At 39.8% G+C, this 27,547-nt stretch overlaps 1 protein-coding gene across 6 annotated transcripts in view; it reads left to right on the top strand.

The window, feature by feature from the left end:
* Positions 1-27,547, top strand: part of LOC122711622 (carbonic anhydrase-related protein 10) — a 185,069-nt gene that overhangs the window by 107,526 nt on the left and 49,996 nt on the right. For 5 of the 6 annotated variants that reach the window (XM_043930596.1, XM_043930599.1, XM_043930598.1 and 2 more), the window contains exon 3: positions 15,897-16,033. In XM_043930596.1, the coding sequence (XP_043786531.1) occupies positions 15,897-16,033 (137 nt within the window). Of the gene's footprint in view, positions 1-7,501; positions 7,627-15,896; positions 16,034-27,547 lie in introns of those variants that run through there. The other variant, XM_043930595.1, reaches the window with a different exon arrangement.

Raw genomic sequence — 27,547 nt, 5'->3', positions numbered from 1 at the left:
CGCCATTTCGAGGTTATATAAAAGTTGGGGGCCGGAAATTCGAGGCCGAGGAATTCAATATAGGGGCTTGGAAAGGTTGGAAGAGGTAGTAGTTTGGCTCGATCAATCCGAGGATTAATCGCCCCTGCGAGTTTATTTTTCATCGAGAAGTTGGGACGAAAAACCGATTCCCATCCTGTTCTTCCTTCCTTCCTTCCTCCTCCTCCTCTTCCTCCTTCTGAAACTTCCTCCGCGTTTCTTGGCGTCCCTCTATTAATTAATAATTCACGACCCACCGTTTCGGCCTCGCCACCACCCTCCCCCTCGATCGATATTTCCACCCCTCCTCCAACCTCTAACGCCGCCGTTGTAAATTTTCTTTTATGGCCCACGCGGTCTCCTTGGCCTCCCTCCTCTTTCGATCGAGAAAATGAGGGGGATGGAGGGGGGAGGGAAGGACCGGCGGAATGGAAAGTGAATGGAGGGGGAGGATCGTGCGAGTTTTCTCCTTTTGAAAGGAAAGAAAAGTGGAATTTAGTTAGAGACATCTGTCTCACCCCTCGCCCAAGTTTTCGCGTTTAATTGGACTCGAAATGGCGGGTAGAGGGGGAGGGGGATCCCTTGAAGTGGAGTAATTTAATTCGCGTTGGAACGTTGGCCACGTTGATTCGTTCGACAGTTGTACCACCTTTTTCTCCACTGTTTTCGTGTTTAGTCGGACGAGAGGGAGAGAGAGAGAGAGTCGGTTGATAAGTGGAAAAGAGCGCGCCACGCTTTGGCCAGGGAACGTGAATTCTATTTAATTCTCCCTTTAACGGGGGGATGGAATTTTCCGTTCTTTTGAGGACTAAAGTAGAAGCAATTAGAACCCTCCTCCCCCCTTAAGCTCGAAAAACTCTTTTACTTCTGTATAATCTCTGTCTTATCGTTCGTTCGTGTATTTATTTATTTATTTATTTTTTTTTTTTAGGAGGATGGGAGGGGGTAATTAGACGAATAGTGGTTGCGAAAGATTCAAGGCCATTCGGAGGGATTATTGATTTTTATAATGTTTCGTTTATTTGTTTATTGGAAAAGTTATTTTATCGTGATGTGTATACATATATATATAATTATTTGCATTGCAAATGAATCTTCTTTACGATCGTGAAATTGTGAAATATTTGTATCGTTTATGGTAATCAGGATTTTATTTTGATTACAATATATTTACAAACGGATTTATTTCTTTTAAAAAGAAAAAAGTACGGATATATCTTTTCCATCCGAATGAATAATCTTTTAATAATACCTCAAAGTGTAAATATAAAATTTATCAAATTTATCAAGTTTACAATTTCACGATTGATTATATCCATAATTTTCTCGATCGACAAACCCTTGTTATTCATCCTTCACTACCACCTTGCTTCCCTCTCGAAAAACTGTTTCCTTCAAAAACTCGTAACTCGTCACGTCGAAACCTCACGAAGCAGGCTACTTATATTCAAATTGAACTCTCGGCGGCCGTGTGACGCGTGTTCGAGCCCATTCATGGCTTCCTGGGCGAATGCATTACCTCGGCTACAGGCGCAATTACCTTAGTTAATTAACGAATTTACAACTGCGCGAGCGACGGTGTGTAAATCGGCGTGTACCGGCCCACTGTGCTGGTCCACCGTCGCGAATTGGCGAGGCGATATCGTTATCGGCCGCGGCCCGTGTAAGCTTCGAAAAGCTCGTTCCGCTTGTTTGTATACAAGCTTTTCGAATCGCTCGTAATTCCTCCCGTTACTCGCAATTGCCTCTCTCTTATCCCTTTTCGCGCTTTTCTCCCCCTCCCTTCTCCACTTTTCTTCTCTTTTCCTTCTTTTCTTTTTTTTTTCCTTTTCCTCTTTTGTTTTCGACGTGTACCTAATTCTCGAAACGAATATATTTTCTTTCTTTTTTTCAGTAGATATTGGTCAACTTGTATCCCGGCTTTCGTATGGCAATTTCAATTTAGAAGGGTTACGCGTGTCTCGTCGATGCTGTTCCTCGAGTGAAAAGATTTCGTTTCGAATTTTTTTTTTTTTTGAAGGAGGATCATTTATTGGCATGGTTTGTATTGCACGCGGGGATTTTAATCTTCGAATCGATCAGATAAATTTATCACTTATCGCTCCTCTCCATCTGGCTTAACAACAGTTCCAACTTTTTATTCAATGGTAATATTATTACCAATGTTGTTGGATAAAACCTCGTGAGAATTCTAGCAAATTCGAATAACAATTCTCTCGTCAATCGTCGAAAGGAGGAGGAGAAATTCTAAAAAAGAAGAATCCAGAACATTTCTAAAATTCCATCCGAGAATTCATCGTATACTCTTCAATGATGTCATCGTCGTTCGAGAATATCGGAGGGCAGGATTCAAACGCACCCGTTGAAGCGACGTTGATTAATCGAACCAACGGTAATTAATTCGAGCCTCGACGTCCCTAAGATGGCATCCCGTAAACCCCGAGACGTGAATCCACTCGCGCTATACTCGAACGCTGTTTCATTCCATTTCATTCCTGTTCTATCTATCGCTGATAATCTCGAATTTAACTATGGGAGGGGGACAGGACTCCATTCGCCTGGTTCGAGCACCCGTGAAAGTTTTATTAGAATCTCCGGAATTTTTCCGTACTCTCGGTACTCCCGAGACGAATGGGATTTTTCCTTCCTGTTTCCAAACTTTTTCTTTATCTCTTCTTGCTCCTCCCCTCTCCCCCATCCAGCAGAAGAAGAGAGAAGGAGGAGGAAGGGCCGATCGGTTCGAGTTGTCACTCGTTACCCGTTACTTACGAATGTCGGAAGTTTTCCACGGATGCGTCGCTTCCGCTCGACAAAAATCCGCCGTTCTATCGAGCGGTAAAATCGCTCGTGATCCCACGGTTTATTTCGGGAAATACGGTATTGTTGGAAATTTATTGGATTGTGGTTTTTTTTTTTTTTTTTTTTTTTTTTAGAAGCGAAGGAAATGATGGAAGAATTAATATTTTTAGAAAATTGGAACGAAATAAAAAGGGAGAGAGAGAGAGAGAAAGAGAGAGAAAATTGGCAATTAATTTGAAGATATTTTGAAAACGTGAGTGATGGATTGAAAGCTATTTTGATAATGGTTAAATAAACGTATTTGGTCGAAGAGTGGATTAAAAAAAAAATGGAATTACTTCTTCTTATGAATTCATTGTCAAGAGAAGTTCGAAGTGGACTGTAGAAATTCTGACGGAAAACACCGCAGACAGATGTATTATTTATGAACTCTTCTATCTTTCTATCTTACTTTTAATTTTTCAAACCTATTCATCTCGGCCAATATAATAAATATAATTCGTATAAATCGTTTCTAAATTTTTACCAAGTGAGTTTTACGTTTAAAAAATTCACAAACGACATTGTTTTATTAATTTTTCGAAGAGGAGTTTTGGATAGAGTGGCGTTTAACCACTGTGAAGTATAACGGAATCGAGGCGTAAACGGAGGAGGGATTCAGGTTTCTCACAGTCGAAAACATTTTCCCCTCCCTCCCCCTCTCCCTTCTTTGGAATGGAGTTTTATCCCGTGGACACGTTTCTAAGAGGGGGGTGACAAGTTTGGCGGAAACTTTGGTCCAGATCGGGGCAGACGTGAAGTTTAAAATTATTTCGAATGTTATCCGAACCGTGATGGGCACGGAAAGCTGGAAAGTCTCGGGAGTGGTGCAAATCTTGAAAGCTTTGAATGCGTTAGCCCCAACTTTCGCGGCTTTTGACCGTCTCGAAAATTTTCGAACGGAATCCGAATGATTTTCAAACTTTCGGCCCGTCCTCGAATCCCGTGTAATCGTTTTCCTGTTACTCTATCCCGATTTTTTCTAACAACTCTTCCAACTTTACAGTTTCCATTCCAAAAAAGAAAATCGTTCATCCTCAATCGAGAAAGACGATCGGATGGTTCCTTTCTTTCAATAGATAAAAAAAAAGAAAGAAAGAAAGAAAGATAATTCAACTCAATTATCGTTAAAATATACCAAATATATACCGATGAACGAAAATGATCAAACTCCCCCTTTTCGAATCAATCTTCGACAATCCATCCCTGTGAAACCACCCCTGAAACCATCCCTTCGAGTATACACGAGCGGTACAGAAACGAAACAAACCTGATCGAACAAAGGGAAGAGTGTGGAAAGAAAGAAAGAAAGAAGAGGAGCGTACGTTCGCGGCTTTCATTGGTCGCTCCCCCCCAATTCCACGAGGAGGAACTCTCGTTTTCACGAGGGTGAGAGAAAGAGATTTATCGGCTCCGTGAGAACACGAAAAGTGTCGCAGCCAACCAACGAGCTTCTGGTTCACCGTGGATGAACGACAGACAGAAAGAAAAAGAGAGAGAGAGAGAGAGAGAGAGAGAGAGAGAGAGAGAGAGGGAGGAGGGGGTTGAAAGACTTTTCTGAAGCGTGGAAACTCATCGATCGGCGAACGAGGTTATCTCTTTTTCGCGATGGGGGGACACCCACTCATCTTCTAAGATTGCTGTTTGTTGCAGCGAGCTCTCCCGTCAAAACAAATTAATCGGGGATATTAATGAGGAAAGAAGAGAGAGAGAAGTGGAGGGGGGTAAATTTATTAACAGACGAGGTAATTTAATTAAAAGAGTTGCGAGAAGAGGGCGAAGGTTGATTTAATATAGTTTATTTATTATTGAAACAATTAAGGGAAACTTTTCTTTGTTATCGGGAAAATATCGAGTGTTTCTCTATTTTTCGCCTTTTTCGGCGGCTTCCTTTTTTTTTTTTTTTTTTCTTCATCTCTTGACTTTAGCCGTGAGTTTTCGTCGTGTTCTGGAGGGAAAGAAACAAGGTTTGTTTTGCACGGTATATAACTCGTCGTCGAGAATTAATTGGATCTATGAAATTGGAAATAAAATTAGAATCGAACAAGTGGAATAAATTCAGTGTTGGTTGGGCAAGTAGAATATATCAGATTGCAGCCAGAGATCAACGAAATAGATCATGATCTGACACGTAATCGTCACTGGAAAATATTTCAATTAGTCCACAGAATGAGATCACGTACGTATCGTACAATAAATTGCTTTATCTCTCATCAATTCCAATTATAATTCATGCTCGACTTCATAAAATATAAATAACAACCAATTGATAATTTTTTAACAGTTTCTACGATATATTATTGTCATTATCGCAATTTCATTTACCCTGTTAACATTTTAATCCTGTTAAATTTAATATTTTCTTTTTATCTGGTAAATGAAAAAAAAAAGGAAAATGTGTCGTACAATGAATATCGTACGTAGAGGAATCACTAATTACGATCGTAAAGTCGATTCGACGGGCACGAAGCCAAATCGTTCCCTCCATCATCGTCCACCACCGTGAAATATTATCCGAGAAAACATTTTTCCTTTCAACCTTCTTCTTCGTCTTATATTCATGCTTTTATTTCGCGTCTACCTTCCCCCTTCCTCCCCTTTCTCCTCCTCCTCCTCCTCCTCCTCCTCCTCTTCCTCCTCGTTATTCTCGTCCCGCGTCCCCATTCCATACTTCCGGCTGCCGCTTTTAAGGCTGTAATCATTTTGTTTTTGAATATTTCATGCATATCGAGAGATTGATCCGGAATAGGGATCGGGAATTTTTATGGAAATGCCTTCTCCTTTTATCCTCCCCTCTTCTTTATCGTTCCGTCCTGCTTTAACGTAAGTAATCCCACCCGCCTTTCGTATTTGCATACGTGACCGTGTGCGTTTCCGGAATGCCGCCACGCGTTCCCGACCTTTTCCTTTCTCCACGCTTGATAAAACTCAATCTGCAGATGCAAAAATCGGGATCCGTAAGAGATACGGGTGTGGAACTTTGTACGAGGGGTTGTAATATTTTTTTTATTTCTAAGGATAGTTTTTCTTTTTTATGATTCGATATTTTGCGCGATTTTTTAATATTTTTAGGATTATTTTTGTTTGGTACTTTTTAATTGTAATTTGATAAGATTGATTAATCTTTTTGATAAATTAATTCTTATGTATATAATATATACATATAATTATGTATATAATAATTTTTATGTATATAATAATGTTAATCTTTTGTACCGTTCCAGATATTTTATTAAATTTTTAAACCTGTTCCTCCAAATCTTGCGTTCAATTATCGTGATCCTGACAAATCTTAACTTCAGCGAGGAAACTTTTATTTTCTCGGAATTTAATATACCGTGTTTTCCCATATGCTGCGTCACGTACGGGTTATTATTTATCTTTCTCATTGGCAATTTTTGTTATCACAATGGACGGATCGTAAGAGTTTGACCGAGGGGATATCGAAGAAGGAAGTTCACTGGTTTCTGGTCTGCTTTAAGAAAAGTATTTTCCTTCCCTTCGATATTCGTGGCCCCCATCTCATCCAGAGAGATATTGGCCGCTGTCTGCCTGGCCATCGATACGCTTTTATTTTGGAATCAAACAAAAAAGAGTCGTGCAGTTCTTCCCTATATATTTACGTACAATTATCGATATAAAATAATATACATCTTCTTTCCTTCCTAACGCTCTATAAATCGAGTGAAATTCGCTTCAATATCGTGATTTAATTTCGTATCCAAACTTAACAGGGACAGATTCGTATCGATTCAAATCTACGACTGTTTCAGATTCCAACGTATCTAATTATCTTCCCAATACTACTTCATCTTCACGTATTATAAATACCATTGGTGACAAAATGGATAAAATTTGAAGGATTTAAAGAAAGAAAAGAAAAAAAAAAGGAAAGAAAAGTCGACAAAGATCTCCTCGCTATTCTCACCCCTCGCCTCCCTCTCGTCAATTATCGCACCCCATATTCCATAGTCACAATTCACAAGACAGTCGTCGCGACATTGCCCCTCCTCTAGGACGGAACTCACCCTCTAAAAACGGAAGAGAAAACGGAAAACGGTGGGGAAAAGGTAGGAGAGAAAAGGGCCCTTGGAAAGGTCCTCACTCGTAACAAGATCCTCTTACGCCGCGGAAAAGAGGTTCTCTCGTTTTACATTCGCCCCGGCCGGGGGAGGAGGGAGGAAGGAAGCCTCTATCGGCGCCGATCTCGATTCCAAAACGTCGAGAAATAGGGGGAGGAGGGTGTAGGAGCGGAGGAGGGGTTGGGAAGGCGTTCGCCCTTAAGGGATGGGCGGGGGTCCATTGGCATCGCGACAACGCGCCAAGTCCAATTAAGATGTTTTTCAAGCAGGCAAGCTTTTAGCCCGCGGCAGACACCGAGGCGTCGCGACGCCTCCTGGCCCACCCCCTCTCCTCCACTCCCTGAATTCATATGCATACATGAATACATTTCGCCCAATCAACTATCCTTTCCTGCGCGTATGGGGTTTTGGCTTGGCAGGGTTTTTAGAAGGTGGAAAATCCACACGCTAATGAACGCCTATCCTCCTTTCTCTCTCTCTCTCTCTCTCTCTCTTTCTTCCTCTTTCTCCCTTTAATCCACGCTACTGTAATTAGGCTTTTTCCAGGATCAACCCTCTTTTTCCAGCTCAAACTTTGGCCGAGATACCGCGACTCGAGGCTGACAGGGTTGATGGATGGGGGGTGTTTATAGGCTGATAGGGGCCCAGCTTCGAATTGGAGTGGATGGTATGGGGATGGAAGTGTCGGGTGAGTTGTTTTTCCTATTTTTTTTNTTTTTTTTTTTTTTTTTTGGACGAAATTGGAGACATCATTCCGTGGAAATGAGGGGAAGATCGGAAGGCGCGAAAGAAGGAGTTGTTGGAAAAGTTGTTCCCACGTCGGTTGCTTGATCGATGGATTAACGCTTTCTCGGAATCCTTTTGGCATTTCGTTGATTTTTCGTATTGGGGATGGGGGGTGGATGGGGTTCGATAGTTGATAGGCTTGATAATTGTATGCAATTTGCCCCTGATTTTCTTAGCGCACGATATATGAGCTGGGTTGGAATATGGGTTGGGTTAAGGCCGATACATCCGTGCATTCGTTTCATTTATCATTGTTATTGAGGCGAGGGTCGAGATTCTTTTCGAAGGAAATATCCATTTCGTTTAAATGGCACGATAAGCATCACCTTTGCACCTTTGATAGATGTATACGAAGGTTCATTAATTTTCTGTGCAATTTATTCGATTTCGAAATTTTAAAGAAATTTGTATTCTCCCTTGTCTTCGAGAATTTTTAACGTCATCCTTTTTTTTTTCTTTCACAAAATATATTTTAAGAAAATAATAGGGATACTTTATTCAATTTTTTTCCATTTTCTTTTTCTGCGGAAAATAATTTCAAAAAAATGTTTGATGAATTTTTCGTCGAGTTTAAAATATAATTATACGGAGGTGGATATCTGTAGCGATTGAATCTTGATTTTTGTTGAATTTTTGCAAGTCACGCGACGAGCACAAGGGGAAGAATTTCATTGGTCGGTCAGAGGAATGCCTCTGTCGGCCAAGGATTGACATTTCATTGTAGCCGGAGCAATGGTTTAAGCGCGGCGGAGGTGGCGAAGATTTATGAACAGGAAATGCCTGCAGGGATGGTTAGGAAATCTTCGAAATGGATATATTGTTCGAATTCTCCGACCGGTGACAATCTCGGGGGACATACGTCTTGGTATACCATACCGTTTCGAAAGATCTCTTCGAATCGTCCGCGTGTTGCGAGAAATTCGATCGTGCAGCTTGCTTCTATCGGCAAAATGTATCGAAAAGAGCGTGAGAAAAATCTGAAGTTTTGATTTTAAAAATTGTTGGCCACGAGGAAAAAAGAATTTTTCGTACGACAAATTTTTTTTTTTTTTTTTTTAAATACTTTGAAAAAGAAAAAGATCGATTCATATTGTTCCTATTCGCTTCACAATTATTCGATCCTTAACAGATTTAAACCTCAACAATTCCCAAGTCAAGGAGAGTAAATTCCAGGCGAAATAAATCAATTCCTTGACAACGCGGGAAGGGAGGGGAGCCCAGAGAAAGAATCTTCCGAAACCTTTGCCCGATCCTTCTTCCCTCTCTCTTCGATTTATCGAGGAAGAACAACCCCTCGGGCATTTTTCAAGCCCGTCCCATCCACCGATTAATTGTTTTTATCGAGAAATCCCGTCGGGGCTAATCCGCCCTTGATTAATTCCATCCAACCAAGTCGTTCCTCCTTATCGAGTGGAATCTGGCGAACCCTCTCTTCCTTTGCCTACGTATTTCAACCTAGCCGATGGAACCGTTGCAAGGGAAACTCACTTTGCGAACTTTGCGAATCCGAGGGGTTGATTTTATTCTCCTCGATGAAAGAGAGAGAGAGAGAGAGAGACAGACAGAGAAAAAATCCTCGACAATTATTCGGCATCTAACCTGTAATTACGCCGTTTAACGAGGGCGAACAAGTCGAGGGAGGGGGAAGGGGGTGTGTATCCATCCACTTGGCCTTGTCCGCTCGTTAAGAATTATTAGGAGCCGCGGGAAGGAAAGGTGGATAATTAAAACAGGTGTCATTGAGGCGGTTGACGGAAGAGGAAGCGGAATAGGGGCGGATAAGGGTGGAAACCCAGTCCGCAAAGGGGCCCAACAACGAGCATGATGCAACTACGTAGCTTGCTTCTTCTCGTTACGTGGTAGTCTAGGGACGAGAGGGTTGGAGGAAGATGGATGGCAGCGATGGGATCGAGTGCAAGTTCGAGTTTGATCGCAATTTTCATTTTTTCCTTTTTCTTTTTTTTTTTTTTTTTTTTCAATATTTTAATATTTTGAAACGATAATTTCCTAACGAAGATCTCTGTATTTCGATTCGAATCGTTTACACCAAATCTCACATTGTTTCTAATTGTAAAACGTAACGATACTGTAACATGTATATAAAAGTATATTATTTATATATTATAATATATAATTTATAAAATATATTATAATATATTATTTATTTATTAATATATAAAATATATTATTTCACAATTTTCGATCGGAAGAAAAGTTCCAAGATAATCCGTTTTGAAATTTCACTTTTGCCTCCCTATCCGCGATTCTCGCTCGTTCCCATCGCTAACCGCTTAGAGGAAGCGAGTTAGAAGGATGGGGACGAAGATAGGGGGATGGAAAACGCAGAGAGTTCCGCGAGGCTGTGTTGCCTTCTACACTTAATCACTTTTGCTAATTGCAGAATGATTGCTCCGCGCTTGAAGTTTCAATAATGGGGTTGTTACACTCCCCCTCCTTGCCTCCCTTCCTCCCCCCTGAGAGAGTCTCGTAACCGGTGTTGTAACACCACGGCCTCTCTCCTGTTATCTACCCATCTACCCTCTCGCCACCCTCTCTCCCTCTCTCGCCTCGCTTTCTACCTTGTGCCCCCTTCCGCCCCCCTCCCCCTTCTTCCAGGTAGCTGATGAATGCCATAATAGTCTACCTGCCTCGAGGTGATAAGAAAGTAATCATTCCATCTGGCCGCCGTTATTCCATTAACTCGAAGGTTCCCTCCGCTGGCCAACCCCTTCCACGACCTCGCCCCCTCCGTTTTGCGGGAAAAGATTGAACCTTGGGGGATTGGGGGGAGAGAACGGTTGGATTCGTCAGAATGCTAATTATGCAATTATATCGTTGGTTAGCCGGCGAGGCTGTTCTGAAAATTAAATTCCTGACGGGAAGACGACGTTGTGCAAATATCAGGGGGTTAATGTTAATGTTGGGTTCCTTGACGAATAATCGAATGCGATACGCTCAAGCGGAATATTAATAAATCGAAGGATTTCGATCTAAGGATTACGATCCTCCAGTTTTAGATGTTATTTAAGCTGGAATGTTTTAAACTTGGAAGGAAAATTGTTATTCTGTGTTAATGGAAAGATTTTAAAATCGTGCAGGGATTTACGGAACACTGTAGAATGTAAAAAAGACTTCAAGAAACGAGAAGGATTCTAAGGATTTCGTGAGATTATAATTTGTCTCACGAACAAATGTTTTAAAAAGGAAGTAACCGCAAAATGAATTGGAAATGATCTTCATCAAGGTTTTTACCACGAAAGGCGATTCAGTGCTAGAGTCAGCAGCGTTTGTTTACCACAAAAACTGATGAAAATAGGAGGAAAAATATTAATCCTTTATATTCTTCGTACAGAGAAAAGATATATCGCCACAAATATCGTATTCATAAGTAAGTAAATAGACATAAACGAAATAGGAAGTAACCAAGTAATTTGCGATAGGAAATGTTGATCCGGTTTGAAATTCCACCACGTTCGAATGGAGTTTTACCCCGTGTACATTGGAACGTGGATACGCGTTTCCTTTTCAATATCCACGGATCGTATCATTTTTTCACTCGAACAGAATCGGAATCATCTTGGAAAATTTTGAATGTAATTCGTCGTTGACTTATCTATTTGTTCTGTTTATGCATATTCCTTTTTAAGTAACGAACGTCAATTTATTTCATTTGGAAATTCTCATTTTTAGGAATCGGTGGGATAGGAGTAGATGTTATTACGCTATTGCCGTCTGGTTGACCGTTTAAAGAAATTCTAAGAAAATAAAACGAATATATTTTACGTACGTGGTCAAAATGAACGAAACGAAAGCGCTTAAATTCAAAATTATAACGTTTGCATTTTTTTTCCAGCTTGTACACAGCTTGTAAAGGGTAGATGTGTATACGTGTACAATGCGTATCGATACGAGGAGGGAAATCGACATTGTACGTTTTGCTAAAACATAGAAATGGAAGAAGAAACATAGAAATTTTCGTAGTTACGAAAAAATATTTGGTAACGTATCGACGATCGGGTTTTGGCGAGCTTGCCATTCCGTTCGAGCAAACGTCCCTTTCGCAGGAAACTGGTTCGTATTGTCGATTTTCACGCGTACCCCGTGTGACGTTTCGTTGTAATTCGAGTGCATTTTCGATATAACGTTGAGACCAAGTTTCTAAACAATTACATTAATTTTCGTATTCGAACGTACGGTGCGTTATTGGAGAAAGTTCGACGGTTTTTTCTCCCCTCATTTTGAGAACCTGTGGATCTTTATCATCTTTATCAATCACCTCATGTGGATCTTTAGAAAGGAAAAAGTATCGACAAAATTGTTGACAAAGTAATTTAATAATAACAATCATCTCTAGTCGATTAAATCATTGTTAAAAGTTCTCTTAATATAATCGACTTAAGGATCGTATAAGAGGAACTAAAAATCCTTGGGTTGATTTTTTAAAATCGACCATTAACATTTACGTTTTAAAGAGGTTGCGATATAATTTTCCTTGCGCCATCTTAATAACAATAAAATTTAATACGAACACGAAATTCAGATAAAACTTTCAAAAGCTGGAAACGAGTTCAGAAGTGCCATTAAATTAGTGGAAAATCCTCTTTCTACAAAAAAAAAAAAAAGAACAATAAAAAAAAAATAGTTCCATGGAATGGTTAAAATGTTTGGAGCGTTTGCAAGCATTCCGTCGACAGAATCGTTAAAGGCATATTTTTCTGCGACGAACTGTAACACGTGGAAACGTGAAAAAAAATCATTTGTCGTCATTTCGGTGATAAAATAAAAATTTACGACTCTGTTTCGTATCAAAAATATTTCCAACGTTTTTTATTTATTTTTTTTAATTGGCAATCGCAAGGAGAGGGAAGCAACACGTAATCGAGAGCAATTGAGGGTGAGAATCGCGGAACAAACGGGGTTAATTACGTCGATATGGCGACGATAAAGGCGAGAACACACCATTGAACAATCGCGCAATGCGAACACGAGTGTGTGTGCGAGCATCGGCATTGACCCCCGTAATTTTTAATTGCGTGTCGTTATTACAACTCTTATCGTCGACACGTGCGAAAGAATCGTGCGAAAGTTGCACGGAAAAACGTTGAGAATACTGGAAATTTGTGTTTCTTTAACGTGGAAAATACGATTCGATGGATGATAGTAAGTGGATTGGGATCGAGTTCGAAAGAATTGACGTGCTACTTGGAGGCTATTAATGGAACTGTGAATCCTTTGACCGCGTGTGAAGGAATAAAATATCTTGAAATAAAGAAAAGAAATTTGTTTCCAATTCCATGAAAATATCGATGCCTTCGAAGCGAATGAATCAACATTGAATTGATTTCTATTAAATGAATAGAGATTGGAAAAAGGACCAATTTATCCTCACCAATAATAATAACTCTAATATCTATCCATCCAAATTTCACCTTCTTTTTTAAATCACTGGATCAATTTCCAATTCCCCCGATTATCGTTAACGCGTCTATGGATTATATTACTAGCCAATTAAATGTTAATTACATCTATAAGTAACAATATTATGCATAAAGTAACATAATTACATCGTTATTATCGTACGTTTATATATATATATATATAATTATCGCAAATATTAACCATCACGAGTATTGGTGAACATCGGTAAGCAGCAGGAGAGGGGGTTGGAAATTTTATCGTCCATCCATATATCGCGGATATATTCTGAATTATTATGCATTAAATGAAGATGAGAAAGTATCGCGCGGAACACCGGTTTGGCGGAAAACCGCCGGCCGGCTTGCATGGATCGTTGGTACAAGGGTCCTCTTTGTGTGCAACGTCGCGTGCCGTCACGGTGGCAAATTTCCGCGTTGACGTTGGCTGCCGCCGCGTCTGTTGTACGAGTTGTTTATATACGGGGCAATAATTTATTACTTGCCCTCGCCCACGACAAGCAAGGATCGTTAATATCATAGACGTCAGTACGATGGAAGACGGGGAATGCGGGGGGGAATTGTATCGCGTTTTAAAGAGAGGAGAGAGAGGAGGGACCCCTCGATTTTGGGTTTAATGGGTGTAATGATCATTTTCCTTTGCAATGTTTGAGATTTTTTTTTTTTTTTTTTTTCTGTAAGAAGGAAGATCGATTTTTGTGATGTTCGATCCCTCTTCTCGTCGAATGTTAAATTATACGATATATATGTCGAGTTACGAATTCGAGTTAATATATATCAAGTTTCACAATAAGGGGTTATAATTTAATATTCGATACTTCGCTGGATGGAATTGTGGAGTGGAATTCAAAGGCTACTGAATTTCACAACAAAGGGTTAAAGTACTCTCAACGTTCGATATTTCACTTGGGAATTGGGATGGAATTAAATTCAAAAGGTGAATTAATACCAAATTTCACAACAATGGGAACTCGATACTCTCGATATTCGTTAACCCCTCTCGTTGGAATTGGAGTGGAATTAAATTCAAAAAAAAAAAAAAAATTTCACAACGAAGCTTATACTCTCTATTAACTGTGAAAGAAAAAGTTCGCATTTCCATTCCTTCTTCTCGCCGCAAGTTCAACCGATACAGAGCGAAGGAAGGATTCGTTACGTTCTTGGTATCGATTCTCGCGGACCACCACGCGGGTAAAGTTAAATTTCTCAGAGGAGACGTCGAGAAAATGGCGGCGGGGGTGGGTTGGCACGGCGAAACCCTTTTTCTTTTTCTTTTCTTTTTTTTTTTTTCATCGAATAAAAGTTGACGCGGTTCAAGGTTCCGGCCGGCCGCGCCGCGATGTGGCATCATCCCATCCGGAAAAGTTGAAATTATAAAAATTTCAAATTTCCAAACGGGTGACAGACGACGTACAGAAGACGTACGATTCGGCCGCCTGGGATGGCCACTGTCGCGGTTTCCCTATCGAGCGTGTGAACTTCGCCCCAACTTCGAACTTGGAAAATTGGAAACCGTTGAAAAAAAAGAAAAAAAGGAAAAATTGTTTCCTCTTTGATGCCTGGTAGCGTCACCGAAAAATAACTTCCTTTCCTACGATCATTCGACGTTGGCTTGGTTACGTGCTCGTGCTCGTGGTTGCGGTCTTTTGAAAGGTTTTCGTGATTCTGTTCTTTTTTTCTCTCTTTTTTTTTTTTTTTTTTCGGTGAGAGAAGAAGATTTGGAAATCGTTTGAATTACCGAATATGGAGGAATGTAAGTAAAAATGCATGTATCGTTGCAAGATATAATATTTGTCGATTTAAATAATAATTGTATAATATTTGAATATTTTATTGTTATGTGGAAATTATGCGTTTTTGTAATCGTAAAGAATCGTATAAAAATTGGAAAAAGTTAACTTAATAGATTTAATTTATATTATAAATTGAAATAATTTTATTTCTCTATACGATTACTTTTGACTTGGTTTTATATACAAAAGTTGTGGTTCGAGTTGAAAACACACAATGTATAGAAATCCTATTCCTGGAATATATCGAATACAAAAACATAAATGTGAATAAATTGCGTATGTTTATATGATAAGAGTAAGAAATTCGAAGAATGACCGAAGCCGTATCGAAATATAAACAAAGTCGAAACGAGCAGAGGTGAAAGTACGACGAAATAAATTTAGTCGACACGTGGCCGTCGAACGATACGAACGTGTATATCGATTTCTCTCCTTTCTAATAAATTTATTTTCGTCCAATATAATTAAATTTTTGCGATCTTGCAATAAATAAACAAGTAAGTTGAACTTAAATTATCCCTTTCTAATATTCTCTTTTTCTTTTTCTTCTCTTTTCCTTTTTTTTTTTTTTTTGTCTATTTTTAAAAGTTAACACAAATGTCGCATTATTCGATAATTTAAATTCTAACTTTTTCCCCGACTAAAATAATTTGAAATATTTTAAATTGGAATTTTTATAAATTTTTAATTAAACACAAACGAAACGTGATTCCATCCCGCGCACCTTTTTCGTGAAATTTTATAACAGAACGATTTGTAAAAATTTCTCGAATAACAGAAGATATTTGATAAAATAACACACGGATTGCGTCCAATCTTGAAACTAAAACACAACCTCGATTCGAAAGAGAATTATTTTGAAAATTAATACGCCATTTATAAGAAATCGATCGACCGATAAACAAATTAATCGTCATATCGTGTTTTTTACGTTTTGCTTACAGGACCTGCGTTTTGGGGACTGATAAACCCCCAATGGTCTTTGTGCAGCAAAGGAAGGAGACAGAGCCCTATCAACATCGAGCCTGACAAGCTTCTCTTCGACCGCCACTTGAGACCCGTGTTGGTCGACAAACACAAGGTAATTTATCCACCCTGTTCCTTCCCCTTTCTTCCCCTTTTTTCTCCCACTCTCCTCTTTTTTTTTTTTCTTTTTCTTTTAACTCTCGTTGCGGTACTTTAACTACTGAAACGATCCAGAACCGCATTCAGAAGTAAAGAAGGATTCGACTTGAAATGACTCGAAAGTTTTGATTCTCGCGGCTTTGTTTCAACAAAGATCCTTTAAAATACCTTAGTTTGTTCGCTACTAGCGCTTTTAAATTTATTTTAACGTAATTTCCTTTATTCTTTCAATAATTTTAATATTTGAAAAATTTCGAACGAAATAAAGACGAATCGAATAAGAGACGACGGATAGATAGGTAAATAAATGTAGTTATTTTTTTACCGTGTATTTTATTTTCTTAAATAATTATCCCGCGACATATATTTTTCGAAATTATATGTCCAACATAACCAACAATTTTTAAACGAATCGAAGCGAGGGAAAATAAAATTTATATCGATTAAAAAGAAAGACGGGGGAAGATTTCAGGGGTGAAAACGAAAAATAAAACGCGGACACTTTCGATTGGTTGGAATCGGTTGGTTCGAAGCGAAAATTAACATTTTTTCGGATGATTTATTTTACTTAGATATATCGGGTATCGCGGTGAGACGGTTGCACGCGAGTAGGTGCGCTATTCCCAGGGCTGTCGCCGGCTAGTAATGGATTTTGAATTCACTCTGGACCGTTCTCCACTTTCTCTCTATCCATTTTTCACCGAGAGAAAAGAGAAATAGGGAAAGAGAGAATTCGTTAGTTCGATGATAAATCCATTAATTATATATCTCCCTGTTTAACATTCTTCTTATTCGTGTACCCCCATACATATCTCGTGAGTAAGCGTGGATACAAATAATCTTTCTTCGCATAATTTTCGAACATCAAAAACTTAAAATATTTTTTTTTCTTTTCTTTTCTTTTAAACGTAGAGTAGAGTTTCTTTGCAAAATATTGAGAAAATTATATCGGTTCCATCAGGGTACAAGGATACGAATTTCTCTTAAATCGTATCTTGTTGCACAATTTATTAATCGCAATCCAAGTCTAGATTCATCGAGGATCGTTCGTTTCAATTTTCTTGATCGATAAAATAATCACGTATATTACGAAGTTCACTGAGAAATATCGTTTTCGGTAAAATAAAATAATCACAAATCGAACAAAGAAGTAGGGGTGAGCAAATAGTACAGCTCGATCACAATTTGTAACACGTTTTTTCGAAATAATAATAGTTCTTCTAGATTAATCGCGATTAATTTCGTGATTGATCAAGTTACTTGAAATTTTCTATACCGCAATTTAAATCAATATTTATAGATTAATCCTTCGATTAATCTTAACTCTTTCCACGCACGAATAACGGGGGAGGGGAGAAAGGAAGGAAAAGAAAAAATATACGAGTCTCTCGGTTTCACCGATCATTCGTTTCCCTCCCTCTCTTTCGTCGGTCTTGTTTTATCGAGCGTGTGTGGATCTCGCCCGTGGAAATTAACGCGGCGCCCGATTTACGCGGGCCTCCATTTCCCTCCTCCCCTCCCCTCCCCTCCCCTCGTGCGATTGATGCGTCTCGCCGCCTCGTGACGAGCCACGAATAAATATTGTAAATCTCGTCGATGCGACTTGCGAACAACGCAGTTTGATTAATCATCGAACTGTTAATTAATCGGCAGTCAGGCCTGGCTCGAAGGGATGTGCGATTTTATCTTTTTTCCTTCTTCTTCTTTTTTTTTTTCTCTCTCTCGAAATATTTTCATATTCGTGGAAGAGTTAAATAAAAGAATGTATACGTGTATATATGGGAAAGGAAAAGGGAATAGATTCGCTTTGCCCAGGTCTTTGAATATTCATTCGAAGGAGGAGATTGAAATTCTACTTTTCAAACGCAAGGATAGAATTCGCTTGGAAATTTTCTAAGTAGGCGGGTGTCTTTGAAAATTTCGTCTCGCACTCTTTTTGGAATTCGAAGAATTTATTTTTTAACGATTCGATAATAATTTTTTTTTTTTCTTTTCAAAAGATTAAAAAATCTTGAATTTTGAATTCTTCCTAATCCATTCTTTCTAGAGAGATATTTTTAAGAGAGTCAGATTTGAATTGTAACTTCTGCCTATATAGACATTAGTGCGATTGAACGTGCATCTTAACTTAATTAATTCCAATAATCATTAATTATTAATTATTCATTAATAAAGGGAAATAGTATAATTATTGCGAGTGAAATTTATAATTCTTCCTATCCATCTCACACGTCGTCGTGATAAACTTCGAGGTTAATCCTCGGAGGAATCGTAATTCGAAATAAAAACGTATCCATCGAGGGAAGGTGGAGTTTTCTTCATTGTTATTATTTCTCTTCCTCTTTCTCTTTCGTCTTCTTCTTCTTCTTCTTCTTCTATTTCTATATCGATCGATTAATGTTCTTTTCGTGGAACAAGCTTATTCCAACGTTGCATACACGCGTCTCGTCTCGGATGCGTGGCTTTATCGCGTATTCGCGTGACGTAACGCGACACGAGAATTTCTACGTCTACTCGAAAGTGCAGTTGCGGAAATTGTTTTATGGAAATCGAGGGCCGCTTGTAACCGCTTGTGGAATAAACGTCGATACAGTTCGACAACAGCTCGAGAATATTTAGGAGGGACTGACGTGCGCCATTACCGATTTCCCCGATGAAAGGGCCGAATGAAAGAAAATCTGTTGGAGAAAATAGAGAATTCTCCAAAAGAGAGAGAGAGAGGGATTTCCTTACGATCGAGAATAACATTTTTTTTTTATTGACAAATTCGTAATTCAATCGAGAAAATTTCACTGATAAAACCGTACGTTGTAACATCTTTACAATTCAATCCTTTGTGGACAAATTTCACCATTTCAGCGGCTTTATTATCGAATTTTCACGAGAGATATTCTTCTTTATCCCTGATTTTTAGATTTAGATTTTTTAAACGTAATCTCGTTCCATAAATAACATCGACCATTTTTCATTGACGTGCAAAGGAAATCGCGGCGTAGTGGGGGAGGTCGAAGACGACGGTTTCGCCTTCTCTTCTCTAAACACTTGTCTCGTAAGAAAAGAATAATAATCATCGTCGTCGTTGAAAAGTAACCAACGAAGGATATATCGATCGAAGGAATCGAAAAGAAAGGGGAATCTGAAGCAATAACGTCTCGTTGGGATTGATCCAGTCCGAGAGGAGGGAAGGCTATTTCTCGTTCTCGAAACAGACAGGGATACCCGTTCAAGTTGGAATCGGGGCTTCTGCTCACGTGTCTGCAATCATCGGTGTCAGCTGAGACGGCCACGTGATTCGTTTCTATCGTATTCGAGTTAGCAGCACGTTTCGCGTACGAAAAGGAAACGAAAAGGTTTCGCCTTTGAGGGATTCCTCCCCTCCTACTTTCGTCTGAAAATCGGACAAAGCACACGCGTGGCCGGTGTTTCGCGGTTTAGAGAAGAAAAGACGAAACGTCGTCTTCCCTCCCCCACTGCGCCGCGATTTCCTTTCCGCGTCGATGAAAAATGGAAAAATCCTTTGTTTCGAATCTTATGAAAAATTCGCGCTCTCTTTCTCTTTCTTTGTAAAGGCAAATTGAAATTTCCTCGAAATTTGCGAATATCGCGAGGGGAAAAGTTGTATTCGGGCGCGTGTTTAGACGTGGTAACAGGTGAAGTTCGAATTTTTAGGTTGAGTTTTGTTGGCAATTTATGGTAATTGCGATACACAGTTTATCGTGGAATAGTTGTTTAATAATTGAAAAGCGTTGGGTCTTTAGTTGTTTGCTACTGTTCGATTTCGCGATTCTCTCGATCGAAGTTTGGTTAACGTTCCCAGCTTCGTTGTAATCAACGAAAAATCGATATTTTTCTTCGACGAGATCGCCGCGTGTACATATATATATATATATATATATATATATATATATATCGTATTACATACGAGGAGCCATTTACATGTTAATGCAAATTCGGTTTGATTTTATTTCCGCGTTCCGTTCGCCCGAAATTGTCGATCATAATTAAAAAATGCGAAATATATTTAATATCGTCTATGTTAATTGCTCTTGGTAATGTAACGGAGAGGCGTGTGTTTTAATATCGATAATGCGAATATTGAAACGTTGGATGATATTAAAAATTTGCGAGAATATTCCCGGGGGGGAGGGAAGGAAAAAATATTCCCTCCTAAATTCCATATTTTATTTTAAACCGAGAACGCTCCGTACATGATATCCGTTGAACACCGACTAAAAATACATTTTTTCGCAAGTAGATGTTATTTAAAAAAGTGATCTTACGATAAAAAGAAAAAAGAAAAAAAGAATAATCGTCGAAAGCAACGCTCGAGCTTTCTACCCTCGAATCAAATAGCCTATCCTCGGAGAATACTCAACGTTCGTTTCGCCTTGTTGTATTATTAGTAAATCAAGTTTCATGGCATGGAATCTTCAAAAAAAAAGAAAAAAGAAAAATTCCATATTTGTAGAAAATTTCTCGAGGAACAATTGTTTCATCGATTGTTTCATCATCGAGGGAAAAAGTAGTGCAAACTCTTTGTACGAATGAAGAATTCTAAGACGGAGGATTCGCAACACCGTGCACGATGATGGAGTGGGTGAGAAGAGGAAGGGGAAGGGAAGAAAGAAAGGAAAGAGGAAATAGAAACGACCCGTGGACCAGGTTCGACGAGTGTTGAAAGCTACTTCGCCAAGTGTTATTGTTTGATAAACTCAAAAATGGCGGCGCCTCTGGCTCGTTTGAAGTCTGGCACGGTTCCGCGAACTGGCCGGAACAATGAGGTGCCACGCAAAAAAGGAAACCAACCAAGTCGTTTAATCATCGAGCCGTCTCGCTGTTATTTTTATTGGCTGCTGCTCCCTGTTTATGTAAGAAAACTTTTTTCCTTCCTCTTTTATTTTTCGTTCTCCTTTCGCGCCTGTTTCGTGGCCCCTCACGTTTATTTTCTTCAACTGATGAAACTTCGATTGCGTTAAGAAACGCGTTTCCATTCCGACAAAAAGTTCGAAGAACGAGGCTTCATAAATGAATAATAAAATATTCTTTATAAAGTTATACGATACAAACTTTAGGAATTTGGATATCGAATAATATATCGAATTATCGAAGATAAAATAATTGAGTTACATTATTTCATTCCAAGAAACAAAGAAAAATTGTAAAGGCGCGATTCATTTTTAAGATCGTTCAAACGAAATTTTAAAAGCTTTTTTTAAATTTCATCGAATCACTCTCGTAAAGATAAATAAATTCACGCACGAAATACAGATATTTCTTTATCGCCAAAGAAGCTAAAAATTATCTTCTAACCGATACGAATCGAGAAAAAAAGGCCAAGATCGTTCCCTCGTTGTGATGGACCCTTTCGAGAGCCAAACAATGACAGCGTGAAACCACGTCTCAAAGCGCATCCGATGAGAACGCGGCCATTTTCGAAAGATTGACTTGTGCCCCAAGAAGTTGCCACTTGGTTGGAAGAAGGGCGAAAGGTTGAGGGAAAAAGAAGGGAAGGAAACGGAGGAAGAGTGAAAGGGGGATGAAGAGCAAACGATCCCCTGGATGCGCGTTTTAAACCTTTTCACGGGCATTTCCGTGGAAGGCACTTTGTGCCCTGCCCTACAAATTCGAACTATGCGCGTTTCTTTCGACCACCCTCCCCGTCCAAAACACTCTGCATAAAGGTGAAACGTTCCTCCTTGGAAATTCCGCGGGAATCTCGTCGCCTCGTAGAAGAAGTTTTAAAAAACGTTGGACGAATTTTTCTAAACTGTTGCTATTTCGATCTTGGAAGCTTTTGTATCGAGATTGGGGTCGAGATCGTTTTGATTATTTCTTTCTTCTTTTTTCCTTTCTTTTTCTTAATCTTCTTCGAGCACTTTGAGAGCAACAGTTGCGCAAGTTCAAGGGAAAAGAAATTCTTATATAAGGTATATAAGGTCGAAACTGGAGTCGAAATTACCCATTTGAAAATTCTATTCGCGGTGTTTCGAGTTCTCGAGTGGAGGAAAATAATCGTTTTTCTTCGATTATGACGATAGCTGTCTTCGAAGCTTTTTTCGAAAATAGTCGCGATGCTTTTCAAGTTTGTTTGGAGAATTTTGAAAGGAGGAATCTTTTATTATACCTCTACTTCGAAACTGTTCGAGTTGAAATTGTCCTGAAATTCGTTATCTTTTCGATTCGAACGATTGTCTCTTCTTCGCCTGACTTTAAAATTACTTTCTTTAAAAAAAAAAATTTTTACAAGATTCGAACTGATCCTAAGAAAACAAATTTTTTCCAAAATTCAATATTCCCCTCCGTAAAAAGAAAGAAACAATCAAATGGCAACTCGAATTAAGATTCTCGTAATAGGCTCGAGTTCGAAATTTTCCAAACGCAACACGGTGTACCGTTATCCGCGCAAATTATCCTTGGATTATTAATGCGACAAGTCTCGCGTGTCCGCGGAATTAATGGGCTGTTTAGAATATTAATTTCTAAGGAAGTGGCGCGATACACAGGCCCAAATGGATCTGGCCTGACGCATCTCCCCTAATGTAACTATTAATCTTGTACCCCCCAGGAGCGCGCAAGTGCGCGCGTGGGTGCCGCTTGACAAAGGGCAAAACCTTGATACCCATAACTTGTGTTTCGCCTCGTTTCTGTTTCGGCTCACGTGCCCCTCCCTCTTCAACCCTCGCTTCCCGCCTGTTACACGTTTCGGTACACTCAGGTGAATTACAGCTTGGAGATAATCCTGTCGAAGCTGCGAGAGTTTTGTTTCCTTTCTTAAGATTTATCGTAGCTTATACCCCCCCCTTTATATTCGAAGGAAAGACGCGCACGTTTCTTCGAATAGCTTGGAATTCTTTTCTCGTCGGACAAAATTATCGAATTTTCAGGATTTCTATCTATTTTTTCGTTTAACTATATTAACTAGAGATTCGTGTATGGCGATATGTTGAGCGGGGGATTCGACACCGAAAGTCGAGAAAGTAGCGGTTAATAGTTGAAAATTCAAATAGATCGGGCAATCGAAATAGATTGGGGTATCGAAAAACTTTTAGGATGGAGTGAGATTAAACGTTAGTAGGAAAAATTAACTTGGATTCGTTGGATAATGTTAATTCCCTCGAGAAATGATCGAACTTAAATTTTCAATCTCGTTTGATAAAAATTCAAAGTTCGTTCAAATCAACGTAATCGATAAACGTTCGAAAATATAGAAAGAAATTACAAAATTCGTATCGAGAACGACCTTATGAATCAATAATGGAAAAAAACCAAGCTTTCATCTCGACTGGTGAAGAATTATCGAAACCGGCAATTTCCAAAATTTCCAAAATCCCCTCTCCAGAATCTGAATCATTCAGAAATCTCTCCACGAGATAATCCAGATAACGAACGGACGGACGGACGGGGCAAAGTGAAAAACCAAAGCGGAAGCGTCGTCAGCTTCCTAAACCGGAAGCCGCAGTGACGTCACATCTGCTGAGGTCCCTCCCTCCCCCCGATCCATTTCGTATTCTCTCCTCATCCTCCTCGATCCTATCCACCGATACCATCGACACGATTCATCCCCCGAGCCAAGCCTCGAAGCCAACTCGGCGAAGAAGGGGAAGCAAGCAAAGGGGAGGGGAGGGTGGACGCTTCGCGTACCCACCGTGAATTTATACGCCGTTTAACCCGGTTCAAACTTTGGCACTTAAATTAAACAATAGAACGAACCGCCGACTTGGGGCGTACGTCTTCGACCGATGCCCCCCTGCCCCCCCTCCCCCGCCGATTTCTCCGCTCTCAGCTCGATTCGAGCCTCGATTCCCCACCCTCCCCTCCACCGACGATCCTGACATTGTCGGACAAGCGTAATTTCGCGAGACTTTTGTCGCGAGATCGCCATAGAAATCGTTTCGAAGGGTAGCCTGATTCCCCGCCAGAGGCCACGTGAGCGTCTCGAATCGGCTCCGTTTCTGTTCGGGATGAAGAGAATGGAGAGAGGGACGTTTTTTTTGAAATGTTTGAGGAGAGGAGGGGGAGATTTGGGAAGATCGGGATATATTAAATTAAATGAAGGAAATGTTAGCGTTCTGTTTGACGATTTATTTTTCTCATGTTGTTATATTACAGAGATATAGGGATATCCTTGGCAATATTAATTATCTGGATAATAACTAAAATATTGAAAATTATAGGAGTTTATGTATTTTTCGAATTATTATATAATATCGTTGTTTCTTTGAGAGATGATTAAAGGAAATCACGTATTATTCAACGTGTTAAACTCGAAAAGAATACGACTAATGATTCGAAAGTGTTACAATTCACTCTTCGTTTCTTGCCCCATTGCGAAAGCGAGAAATTTCTCCAATCCCGCGCAGCAACGATCATTCTCACGAATCGATTAAAATCCCACTTACCGGGCGAGTAAACGACAGAACGAGCAGAACGGAAACAGAAACACGGTGAGAAATCTTCTCCGGGTTAATTTCTCCGACTCACGTTACTCGCGTGACCGCGTGGGAGAGCCGTGCAATTTTAACTATATTTTCATAGGGAGGAGGGGGTGTATCCGCGGGATGATCGATAATAATGGGAAGGGGGAAGGAGTAATATTTGCCGGAATTGTTACTTACAATTTATTTGAAAGCTCTATCCATATCCTTTTGTATCCTTGTCCGCGGTTATGGCCCCGTCCTATTCTATTTCGGTCCCCGTCCAACCGTGCCACGGATCCATTCCACCCGCTCGCGTGGAAATGCACGGCCCCGTCCTATTATTCCCCTCACCGGGCATCCGTTTCAACTTACCCTCCCTCTAACCCTATCGATACCGTGCACGATGGATATGCATACGTGAACATTCCTCTTCCTTGTTGTCGAAAAAAGGAAAGAAGAGATAATAAAGATAGGAAGATAAAATGGAGAAGAAGAAGGGGAGAAAATGGTACGTCATCCTTTTCGTCCTGTTTCGATATTCGGTTTACGGGGGGAGGAGGGAGAAAGAAAGATGTTTGAATGTACTCGAGGAGATAATAGCCGTGACTTTCTAAACGTTTGGTATGGAGAACTGGGGCTCGTTTACTCGGGGCAACGCGATTCTGAATAAAGGGCGGCCCATTGTTCCGCCTCTTACTTTTTCCTCGCGAAAGAGAATCCGAATCGGAACCGCCATTGTTCGAGGATAAACCGAATATCCGTAACTGGTATCGCGGCCAGGCAAATATTCTGTCTCTCTTTTTCTCTTTTTCTCTCTCAGAGAAAGCGCGGGAAGAGTTAATTGGAAGAATTGATCGCTTTGTAAATTATTATGTAGCTTTCTTCTTCTTCTTCTTCTTCTTCTTCTTCTTGGTTGAAGTGTAATAGCTTTTGGAAGAAATAGAGTTTTGCTCTTTCTTGTGTTAAAATTAGACTGTGCTTAGATGCGTCTTATGACACGTCGAAAGTATAACAAGATTTTAAATTGCTAATAAAATCTAAAATTCGTTACTAGTTTCGAATCAGGAGAGACAAACATCCCTTGGCAATTTTCTTCGTCCATCGAGGATCGAGGTAATCGAACAGGTATCTCGTTTCCGATAAACGGTGGCCAAAGAGAGGACGGCCACCGCCGCGTATATAAATCGTCGTAACTGTCGCATAAATAGGGGATGGTTGTTAGTTAACTCTCCGTGTCCAGGCCATTGTTCCACGAGAATTGGAACGCCTGTGACGCCGGCTCCTTTCCAGTCGACGCGATAACCATCGTGATCGTTCACGTTCCCCCGGAACTGTGAAATACCGATTAAAATAACATTTCCGTTTCGAACGACGGTTCAAAGGGATTCTCGTGCAGATTTTCGAGCCCTGTTGATTCCCAAATCCCAAATTTTTTCGTAATAAAATAATACAGAGTAGGAAATGTAACGTCTTTGAAATTATCAAATCGTTTTACTTTTATTTCGATAGGAATTTTGTTAAAATTTTTATATTACAGTGATTTTTACGATAACCCATGTTAACATCCACGGAACGTGCCACGTTATTATTTTTTGACAACTGAATCAAATTGATACGCATTGATTGATCGATGATCGATCGAGAATGTTCAATGTGCCTTCTTTGCATTTACCAATTTTTTATTCGTTTCCTCGAACACGTAATTTTTCTACAACAGTAAATAAACTTAACCTACAAAATGTAGAAGATACGAAAATACCTAAATTGTATATGTAAAACTCATTAAGATATTATACGAACCTAATTATTATCAGATCAGCCCCGAGAATAAGCCGTATCAAGCCTCCCCTTCCCCCCTCATTCAACCAAGAAACGCGATTAATTGCAAGTTTCAAGGACAAAACCGACGTTCGCCCTTCGCCCGAAAGCCCCGCGAGACAATCGATTCCCGTCAAAGTTTGCGAGGAGGGGGGGGAATCCTTTCTCCAACCCGCGAAAAACCCACTTCCCTTCCTTCCGCGAAACTTCCCTTTGATTCCTCCCTCGAAAACTCGGCCGAAAGAAACTAATGGCGGCCCCCATTAATCACCGATGCGCCGATGAACTTCTCGCCGGGGAGGGAGAGAGGGGGGGAAGCGAATTACACCGCGGTTCACCCGTTGAATTTTCCATCCGTCGGAAACGGAACAAAACTCGCGATGACGATTGTTCCCTACCCCGCCTCCTTCTTCTCTCGCGAGTGTGGAGGGAGGGGAAGAGCAGGAGGGTGAAGGAAAGAGGGAGAGGCCTTTGTGAGGATTCGGCCTTGCAGACTTCCTCTCTCTCTTCTTCTTCTTCTTCTTCTTCTTCTTCTTCTTCTTCTTCTTCTTCTTCTTCTTCTTCCGGCGGCCTCATTGATCCGAGTTCGAAGTTGAGGGGAGGGGGAAGGGTGAAAAAGGAGAGGATTATCCGCGAATTAGAGTCGAAAAGGTGGAGGGATCCGTCCGGGGGGATAATGAGTTATGCTCTTTCGATGAGTTATGCTACTTCTTGGCGTCGTCTTTGGATTTATATTCCGATGGAGGGGGGAGAGGAACAGGGTCGGGGAAGACGACCTTCTCTGAAGCAAGTCTGGGGAGAATTGTTCGACGAGGAATGTGGATGAATCTGTAAAGATGAAATTGGGATTCCTTTTTCCTTTTTTTTTTTTTTTCAAGAAAATTGTTTTAAGGAGGATTGGCAATAAATGATCTAATAGTGCAGGATTTTTTTAAAATTAGATCATGATAACATCGGAATTATTTAAACAAGATTAGTAATTGATTAAGAATTGGAAACTGGTTTCGGTAAAATTGATGTGATTTAAATGATATTAGTAGAATTACAAAAAATCTAAAATAGACAATTTAGATAATAATTGTTCACCTATTATCAAAATTTTTGAATTAATGCCGAGCACACAGTATAGTATTTCTGCAGCCATAAATTATTAATAATTATCCTCGATCTCGAACAATATTAAAATTTTTAAAATACACCTCGTACTCCTCTACGATCTAAACATTCTTCCAATT

This window comes from Apis laboriosa, unplaced genomic scaffold, assembly GCF_014066325.1.
Source record: "Apis laboriosa isolate Shangri-la unplaced genomic scaffold, ASM1406632v1 scaffold177_cov149, whole genome shotgun sequence".
NCBI lineage: Eukaryota > Metazoa > Arthropoda > Insecta > Hymenoptera > Apidae > Apis > Apis laboriosa.
The sequence above is the reverse complement of the archived record's forward strand: the minus strand, read 5'-3'. Positions and strand labels throughout refer to the sequence as shown.